Source organism: Condylura cristata, unplaced genomic scaffold (assembly GCF_000260355.1).
Source record: "Condylura cristata isolate star-nosed mole 26May11 unplaced genomic scaffold, ConCri1.0 scaffold00014, whole genome shotgun sequence".
NCBI classification, from domain to species: domain Eukaryota; kingdom Metazoa; phylum Chordata; class Mammalia; order Eulipotyphla; family Talpidae; genus Condylura; species Condylura cristata.
Genome location: NW_004567115.1, coordinates 10,879,488 through 10,888,495, shown reverse-complemented (window position 1 = coordinate 10,888,495; position 9,008 = coordinate 10,879,488). Strand labels below are relative to the sequence as shown.

The 9,008-nt window shown below is 37.5% G+C and overlaps 1 protein-coding gene across 3 annotated transcripts in view; it reads left to right on the top strand.

The window, feature by feature from the left end:
• NCK1 (NCK adaptor protein 1) overlaps positions 1–3,608 on the top strand; it is a 69,717-nt gene extending 66,109 nt beyond the window's left edge. For all 3 annotated transcript variants that reach the window (XM_012724749.1, XM_004682173.2, XM_012724750.1), the window contains one exon: positions 1,924–3,608. In XM_012724749.1, the coding sequence (XP_012580203.1) occupies positions 1,924–2,136 (213 nt within the window). In that variant the 3' untranslated portion in view covers positions 2,137–3,608. The remainder of the gene's footprint in view (positions 1–1,923) is intronic.
• The last annotated feature ends 5,400 nt before the right edge of the window (positions 3,609–9,008 follow it).

The window sequence follows — 9,008 nt, the reverse complement described above, 5'->3', positions numbered from 1 at the left end:
CGCCCCTGCACCTCTGGCCTGTACCCCAGTTCTGTATGTACAAATAAATAAATCTTTAAAAAAAAAAAAGGGCTTTTTAGGGGGCTCTCCCTGGTGGTGCAACAGGTTAAAGCCACCGCATTATGAAGCTCTCCAAATCCACTGCAGCACAAATTCAGTCCCCAGCCAGGGAACTGACCCACATGGCATAGCAGACTACTTCTGAACCACTCGCTGCTTCCCTCAGCAGTGTACTTGTCAATCTGCCTGTTCTGCTCCCCACTCTGTCTCTGGTGAATCCTCTGACTCACCACATCTCTGGCCTGTACCCCAGTTCTGTAAAAATAAATAAATAAATCTTTGAAAAAAATAGCTTTTATTTTCCCTTGATAAAGAATACAATTACTTTTTTCACTTTTTAAATCATTGTTAGTATGGACTTCATTTATGTGCATGCCGCTGTACAAAAGGTTGAAAGGAAAGTAAAATTAGCTGTGTGAATGTGTTTGTGTATAAGAGGAGGAGGGAGAAAAGGTGAGAGGGAAAGATTGAGATTGTGAAATTAAGGGATTATGAGGCCTGTATCTGATCCCTCAGGAAGAGCAGTGGTTGATAATAGGGAGAATTGGTGGAATTTGTGTAAGAAGCCAGATATGGTCCTGCTTCTAGGAGAAGCAGTAGACAAAGGGCTTAAGAAGGGAGTGACTTGGAGTATAGGTAGTAAAGTGATTATGGGATGTTTCCAAGAAGCTCCATGTTTGAAAATTGGGCATTAGTATATAAAAAAGGGGCTTTGGATACTACTGTTCAAAAACGTATTAGATTAAAAAAAAAAGTAGCCTATGATTATAAAATATTGTTTATTTTCTTACAAGGTATTTGAGCATAGATGTAAGCTAAAATGTGCAATTTTTTTAACAGTATAATTTTTAAAGTAGAGGTCTCAAACAAGCATTTTATTTGACCTGCACAATGTTTATAAACATTTGAATTTATTGTCAGTATATATTTGCAATTTATTATAAAAATCCACACGTCAGACGTCCCTTGTAAAATTAAAAGATGTGTCAACATTGAGCTCATATATCTGCACGGCAGTAGTCAAAGCTAAGTGGTCACCTCCTTTGGGCAGTTGTATACTGTTGTTCCCTCTGTCCACTCACTCTGTCATTGGTATGTATTTTTTTTTGCTTGTATTCTTAAACTTTGAGAGTTCAAATACTGTCTCAGCCACTCTGCAGTACAACTGCTGTTGTACTAATTAAAAGGGCTTGTCTTGGATTTTTCTGAGGTTTCTCCAGTAGTTTTTTTTTTAAAGATTTATTTATTTGTCCATACAGAACTGGGGTACAGGCCAGAGGCTCAGGGACAGTGAGAGGCTTCACCAGAGACAGAGTGGGGAGCAGAACAGGCAGATCGATGAAGTACACTGCTGAGGGGAGCAGCGGGCGGGTCAGGAGAGGTCTGCCGTGCCATGTGGTCACCTCCGGGGCAGACGGGAATCAAACTCATGCGGAAATGGCTTTAGCTTCTCAGTGCTGTGCTTTAACCCGCTGCGCCACCAGGGAGGGCCTTCTCCAGTAATTTTACTGGAGAAGAGAAAGTCTTTTATTTCAGACATAAACTAAGGATGTGCTATGGATGTTTATAAAGCATATTAATTAAGAGATTTTGGAGTCTGCTAGTTTGAATCTTTGCTCTCATTAACTAGATAGATGATTAATCAGTTTAACTTCTTTTAGTCTTAATTTTCTCATCTGTAAAATGAGTTTGTTTTGAGAAGTAAAGGAGAGTTTCTGTGTTTGAATACGTTAGCATAGTGCCTTGTGGTGTGGTCAAATTTAAGCTGTTAGTGAGTTTAATATAACATGCTAATAGCTGTCTTTCAAAATGTTTGCCATACGTGTTTGTTTGTTTGTTTGTTTTTTTCCCTCTCTCTTTTAGCCAAATGATTTCTCAGTATCACTAAAAGCACAAGGGAAGAACAAGCATTTTAAAGTCCAACTAAAAGAGACTGTCTATTGCATTGGGCAGCGTAAATTCAGCACCATGGAAGAACTTGTAGAACATTACAAAAAAGCACCAATTTTTACAAGTGAACAAGGAGAAAAACTTTATCTTATCAAGCACTTACGTGATACTGCTAACCAGAAGTGACTGCCACACAAGCTGTAATTTGTCATGTAATTGAAGACTGAGAAAATGTCCAATCCTGCTTGATTGGAAATTGCTGTTTCTGCCTCTACATGAGAATTGACAATATAAAACATAAGTATTTTTATTGTAATTCATTCTATACATATATATTACATATGCAAATCATCTGCATAGAGCAGTTCTTTATCCTTGGTCCTCTGTTTTATTGTTTTCTTTGCTTCTAATATTAAGGTTTTTTGTTTTGAAAAAAATGATGTAGATCAAAAGTCTTTATAGAAGATTTTCCTTACTGCCTTTTCTTTATTTTCTTGTAAAGGCACAGTGTCATTTCTGCATTGATTTCTCATATAAAATTATTATATCAATATATGGCACCTATTAAAATAAATTTCTTGGAGAGTGTGAATCTTTTCTGTGACTAAATAGCAATAATAAATGGAAAATTAGATGATTATTTTTAAGTATTTGTTAGAAGCCATTGCAAATATTGTGCCTGCCATTATTTTAAAAAATTAAATGTAAAGCTAAGCAAATGGGCCATAGGTTAAAAAACTTGTACAATTTTAATTAACAATGATTGTAAACAAATCTTTAAATTTCTAAGAACTTTTTTTGGTGCTTCTCGTCTGGTTATTAGAAACAACAAAGCTGTCATTGAGATAATAACTGTTCAAACTAAATGAATGTACTGTTATTCCTCCTATCCCCCTTTTGCCAAAGCATCATGTACTAAGATATATAATATCTGTCAGGTTGAAAAAAACTATGGCCAAATTTGTGGGAAATTGAAGGTATATAAGATTCTTTGCTTTTCCCCAACCCTAATAATTATCACATGTACCAGTGTTTTTAGTATTTTTGAGTTTTGTTGACTGGGACACTAAAGTTGATGTATAATTGATGTATAACTGCTCATCATTAGAGAAAATAATTTTTAAAATTTTATTTTTGCAGGTGCTTCTGTTTCTATTTACCAAGCAGAAGTTTAAGTGTGTGGATAGAGGCTACTATATTGTGTCTACACTTCTGTAGGTTGCAGAAGGAAACCAGTAATATTTTACAGTCATAGCTTTCTCCCATTATTAATTCTGGAGACTTAAATTTAAAGTAATCTTCAGTATTTTAATTGAAAATAATTGAATCACATAGCTTATCAAACAGTAGGAAGTCATGGTATTTTCAAAAATTTCTCCAGTGCCACCTAATTGCTTGAGTGTTTCCATACTTTAATATGTTACAGAGTAAATTTAATACATCAGGATGACTGATGTTAAAATTGAAGTTTTCTATGAGGTTTTTGTTTGATGGTTTTGTTATATTTCAAATTCTTTTTTATTTTTAAAAGACTTATGTTGCCACTGGGTGGCAGCCCTGGCTTCTCCCACTAAGCAACAGGAGTTAGCAAATATTAATATCTGCTTTAATAGCCTTCTATTTCATCCTTCATTCTTTTGCTCATTTCCCCTGTGCTTTTTGAGATGACTATTAGTAGATAATTTTCATAAAAATAAAAGTCATATATGCTTACGGCTTTTTTGTTGTAAAAAAAAATCAATTGACTGTAAGATGAAAAAAATAGTCTCAAGGTGGTTATAAATGTCTAGGTAGTCAACATTTCTTTATTTTTTTACAAACATTTGATGAATTTTCTTACTAGTATCCATTTCTTTTTGGTTATTTTTTTTAGCCTTTAAAAAATGAATGTTTACAAAAGGCTAATATAAACAAATAGCTATTTAGCAAACCTCACTGAGCTGATAAGGATTTTGAGAATGTAGCTAGGAATATAGTAGCACTGGGAGCAGAATACATATTTCTTTGCCATAATGAGTTTTATAATAACTAGAGAGTTCCCAGATTGCTCATGTGTGTCAGTAATATCTATTGTATGTTCTTATTATGGGATGGAAATGTCACTGGGAGCTACTTAATTTTGTACTTCAACATTATATCAATGTTTTAGTTTCTAATCCATAACCAGTGGCTTTTTATAAGCATGAATTATACTTGAAGCAAATTCTTTTGAGAACCAGAGCAACTTCAGGAAACATCTGTATGGCTAACTAGTAGCATAACTAATATTAGAAACCAGATTTCCTTATTTCTAGCTTGGTGCATTCTGTATCATGATACATTGCCTTCTATGTACTTACTTTTAGACTAATAAGAGAGTTGAAGTCCTGAGAAGAGCAGCATTACAGAAATTCTCTAACATATCTAAGGATATATTCAGCACCTCTACAAATAACATCTCCAAAATCTTGGACGATTTTTCAGAACTTTGTATATGCTCAGTGTGAAAATCTGTCACACCCATATCTATCATTTGATCATAAATTCTTAGGGTTTAGCCAAATATGTATTTTCATGCTTACACATCTACTATGTATATATATACTATGTATATACTATGTGTATATGCTTTTATACACACACACACTCATGCACAATTATGTACACATAGCAATACAAGCGCCTGACATTATTAAAGATGATGTTCACAGATGTATCACTAAGCAAGATAGGAAGGGTAAGTGCAATCTATTGACACTGCTTGAAGAATAAAAAAAGCCTACCAGATGAACAACTTGGTTTTAGATTAAGATCATCCTTGTGAATGAATAATAGATAAATTATGTTCAATTTCAGTGCTCTAATTCTATCCAGAAATTTTAAAGAAGTAGGGCCACCATTGATTATATAGGTACTTCATGAGAATTAGGGAAAAGGCACTTTTTCCCTCCAGGCAAGCCCAGCCCTATACCCTTGTTAAGTTTGAATTTCATACCTGCACTCTACATCTGGGCCTGGTGCCCTGCTTGGGGTACAACCAAAACAGGAATACTGCTCAACATACAGTGCTTAAAAAGTAATTGTTAGCCTTTAAAAATTGGACATTTCATGGCCCTCCCTGGTGGCGCAGCGGGTTAAAGCACAGCACTAAGATGCTAAAGCCACTTCCGCAAGAGTTCGATTCCCGCCTGCCCCGGAGGTGACCACATGGCGTGGCAGACCTCTCCTGACCCGCCCGCTGCTCCCCTCAGCAGTGTACTTCATCGATCTGCCTGTTCTGCTCCCCACTCTGTCGCTGGTGAAGCCTCTCTCCGCCCCTGCACCTCTGGCCTATACCCCAGTTCTGTATGTACAAATAAATAAATCTTTAAAAAAAAAAAATTGGACATTTCATATAAAATTCAGAGTTCTGGTTTCTTGTAGGAAATGAACTTGATGACAACGCAGTTGGATTCCCACAAATGGTTAAACACAAAGAAAAACTAAAGTCTCCTTCCCAACCCTTCTCTCTGAATGCAGTATTGTAACATGGGGAGCTTTTGATATGGAAACTTTTTCAGAAACACTTCAGATGCAATTCTTTTTTTTTTTTTTTAATATTTATTTATTTATTCATACAGAACTGGGGTATAGGCCAGAGATGGAGAGGGTGAGAGGATTCACAAGGGACAAAGTGGGGAGCAGAACAGGCAGATCTACGAAGTACACTGCTGAGGGGAGCAGCGGGCGGGTCAGTAAAGGTCTGCAGTACCATGTGGATCTCCTCCGGGGCAGTTGGGGATCGAACTCATATGGAAGTGGCTTAAGCTTCTGATTGCAGTGCTTTAACCCGCTGCACCACCAGGGAGGGCCCAGATGCAATTCTTAATAGGAAATGTATGCTTTAGCTTTTCCATTTTAATATGCCCACAAGATGGGAGGCATCCTTTGTAATCTTGTGTGTATATATATAGGCCTTTGTTTCCAAGTGGCCACACAACAGAAGTTGTGCCTTAAGAGATGTTTGATACAGGATAAATGATATCCTTATTTTCTAAGCAGTGGACTTTTAAAAAGTGCTATATGATTGCTTCTGAGGATAACCATTATTTGGTTCTCTTGCAGAGCAAGGTAGGAATCTCCTGATAAGCTGGTTCTTTTGGTCTAGCAAGTTTACGTGACTCAACTTGGTTGTCTTTTAAACATTTACAGACCAGTACACTGTGCATACATATTCCACACCTTAATTTTTTTGCTGTTACATGACCTAAGTGACCACAAAACCAAAATATGTATTTTCTGTTTTTTTTTAACAAGATGTATGCTGAGGCTTGTTTAATAATTAGAACCTAAATTGAATTTGGTAGGTTTTTTTTTTTTAATCAAGTCCAACATTCTTTGTCATTTGTTTATTTTTTTAAAGATTTATTCATTCACTCCTACAAAACTGGGGTACAAGCCAGAGATGTGGTGGGTGAGAGGATTCACCAGAGACAGAGCGGGGAGCAGAACAGGCAGATCGACAAAGTACACTGCTGAGGGGAGCAGTGGGCGGGTCAGGAGAGGTCTGCTGCGCCATGTGTATTTCCTCCGGGGCAGGCTGGAATCGAACTCATGCAGAAGTGGCTTAAACTTCTTAGTGCAGTGCTTTAACCCGCTGCGCCACCAGGGAGGACCCTGTCATTTGTTTATTTTTAAGATTTTTTATTTATGCATATAGGCCAGAGGTACAGGGGTGGTACGAGGATTCACTAGAGACAGAATAGGGAGCAGAACAGGCAGATTGATGAAGTACACTGCTGAAGGGAGCAGCAGGCTAGACAGGAGAGGCCTGCTATGTCATGTGGATCACCTCCCAGGTCAGGGATCAAACTCTCATGGAAGTGGCTGCTGCTAGCTTGCAGTGCTGCGTACTAACCCATTGCGCCACCAGGGAGGACCTGAATTTGGTAGGTTTTGAAGAGCAAGAATTTTTGTTATGGTTGATCACATTTGCAAGGTGATTGTTTCAAAACAAAGTGTCTTTTTTTTTTAAAATAGTATAATAGTTTACTTTTGTATTGTTTTGTGCCTTTTTCCATCTCAGTTGTAATCCCAGCGGGCTTCCCATCACCAAATCACCCATGTGCCATCACCATAGTCTAGTGCACTTCCCCTCCCCCCACTGTTTTTGATCCCATTCCCCATTCCACCCCCTTAAAATGTCTCTGGTCTATAGCTGTTCATTATTATTATTTTCTCCTCTGGTCCTTTATACCAGGGGTATTTTTCCTTTTCTTTCTGGCTTACTTTGCTAAGCATGATCTTTTCCAGCTCCATCCATGTTGCTGCAAAAGGCATGTGTTTATTTTTTTGGTTGCACAGTAATATTCCATTGTGTATATGTACCACATCATTTTAATCCAGTCATCTACTTTTGGGTATTTGGGTTGTTTCCATGTCTTTTCAATTGTAAATAAAGCAGCAATAAACATGGGGGTGCAGGTGTCTTTTTGAATCAGTGTTTTTGTGTCTTTTGGGTAGATACGTAGGAGTGGGGTTGCAGGGTCATATGAAAGCAATAATTTTTAGCAGTTTGAGAAACCTCCAAACAGTTTTCCATAGTGGTTGTACTAGTTTGCATTCCTATAGCAGTGCAGGAGAGTTCCTTTTTCTCCACATCCTCGCCACATTTGTTGTTGCTAGTTGTTTGAAGATGTGCCATTCTCACTGGGGTGAGGTGGTATTTCATTGTGGCTTTAATTTCCATCTCCCTTATTACAAGTGATGTTGAACATTTTTTCATATGCTTGTTGGCCATCTGCATTTCCTCTTTGGAGAAGTGTCTTTTTTTTAGCTCTTCTGCCCATTTTCTGATTGGGTTGTTTATTTTTGTTGAGTTTCATCAGTTCTTTGTATATCTTTGTGATCAATCCTTTATCACAGGTTTTGTATGAGAAAAAATTTTCCCAATTGGTGGGATGTCTGTTTTTTGAAATGTCTCTTTTGCTGTACAGAAGCTCTTTAACTTGATGTAGTCCCATCTATTTATCCTTTCCTTCACTGTCATTGCATTGGGTACTGTATCTTCAAAGATATTACTGAAGTGTATGTCATTGTAGTGTTTCATCCATCTTTGCTTCCAGGTATTTTATGGTCTTTGTTCTTATGTCTAGGTCTTTAATCCACTTTTAGTTGATTTTTGTGTATGGTGCAAGGTAGTGATCTAGTTTCATTATTTTTGCATCTAGCTTCACAGTTTTCCCAGTACCATTTGTTGAACAAACTTTCTATGTTCCATTGTATCTTCTTTGCTCCCTTTTTGAAGATTAGCTGTCCCTAAATCTGTGTGTTTATATCTAGGTTTTTTATTTGAATCCACTGGTCTTTGTGTCTGTTCTGTTCTAGTACCATGGTGTTTTGATTATTATAGCTTTTGTAGATTAGCTTGAAGTTTGGGATTGTGATGCCTCTGTTCTCTTTTTAGTCACGAGAGTTTTGGTTATTCAAGGTTTTTTGTGGTTCCATATGAGTCTCATCAATATTTGTTCTATTTCTTTGAAGAATGTCATTGAGAGTTTTATTGGAATAGTGTTAAATCTGTCGCTTTTGGCAGTATGGCCATTTTAATGATGTTAATTCTCCCAATCCACGAGCAGGGGATGTCTTTCCATTTCTTGGTGTCATCTTGTATTTTGTTTTAACAGTCAAAATAAAGTGTCTTTAAGAATATATTTGCAGCCCTCCCCGGTGGTGCAGTGGGTTAAGCCACAGCACTGCAAACAAGCTGCAGCCCCATCAGTGCCAGTTGGATCCCCTACCCCCGAGTGCCACAGACCTCCTGCCTCGCCCACTGCCCCCCTCAGCAGTGTACTTTGCCTATCTGCCTGTTCTGTTTCTGGTGATTCCTCTTCCCCACCCCTGCACCTCTGGCCTTACCCTAGTTCAGTATGCATAAATAAAGAAATCTTCAAAAAAATACATATTTGCTGGCCAGAACGATTTAATGAGCTCAGCATGTTTCTGAACTACATTGCCTACAATGGCTTACCTACCAGGCTGGATGATTTTTAAATATTTCCACTCAACTCACTTTTTAAGCTATTTTTCAAGCTTGGGAG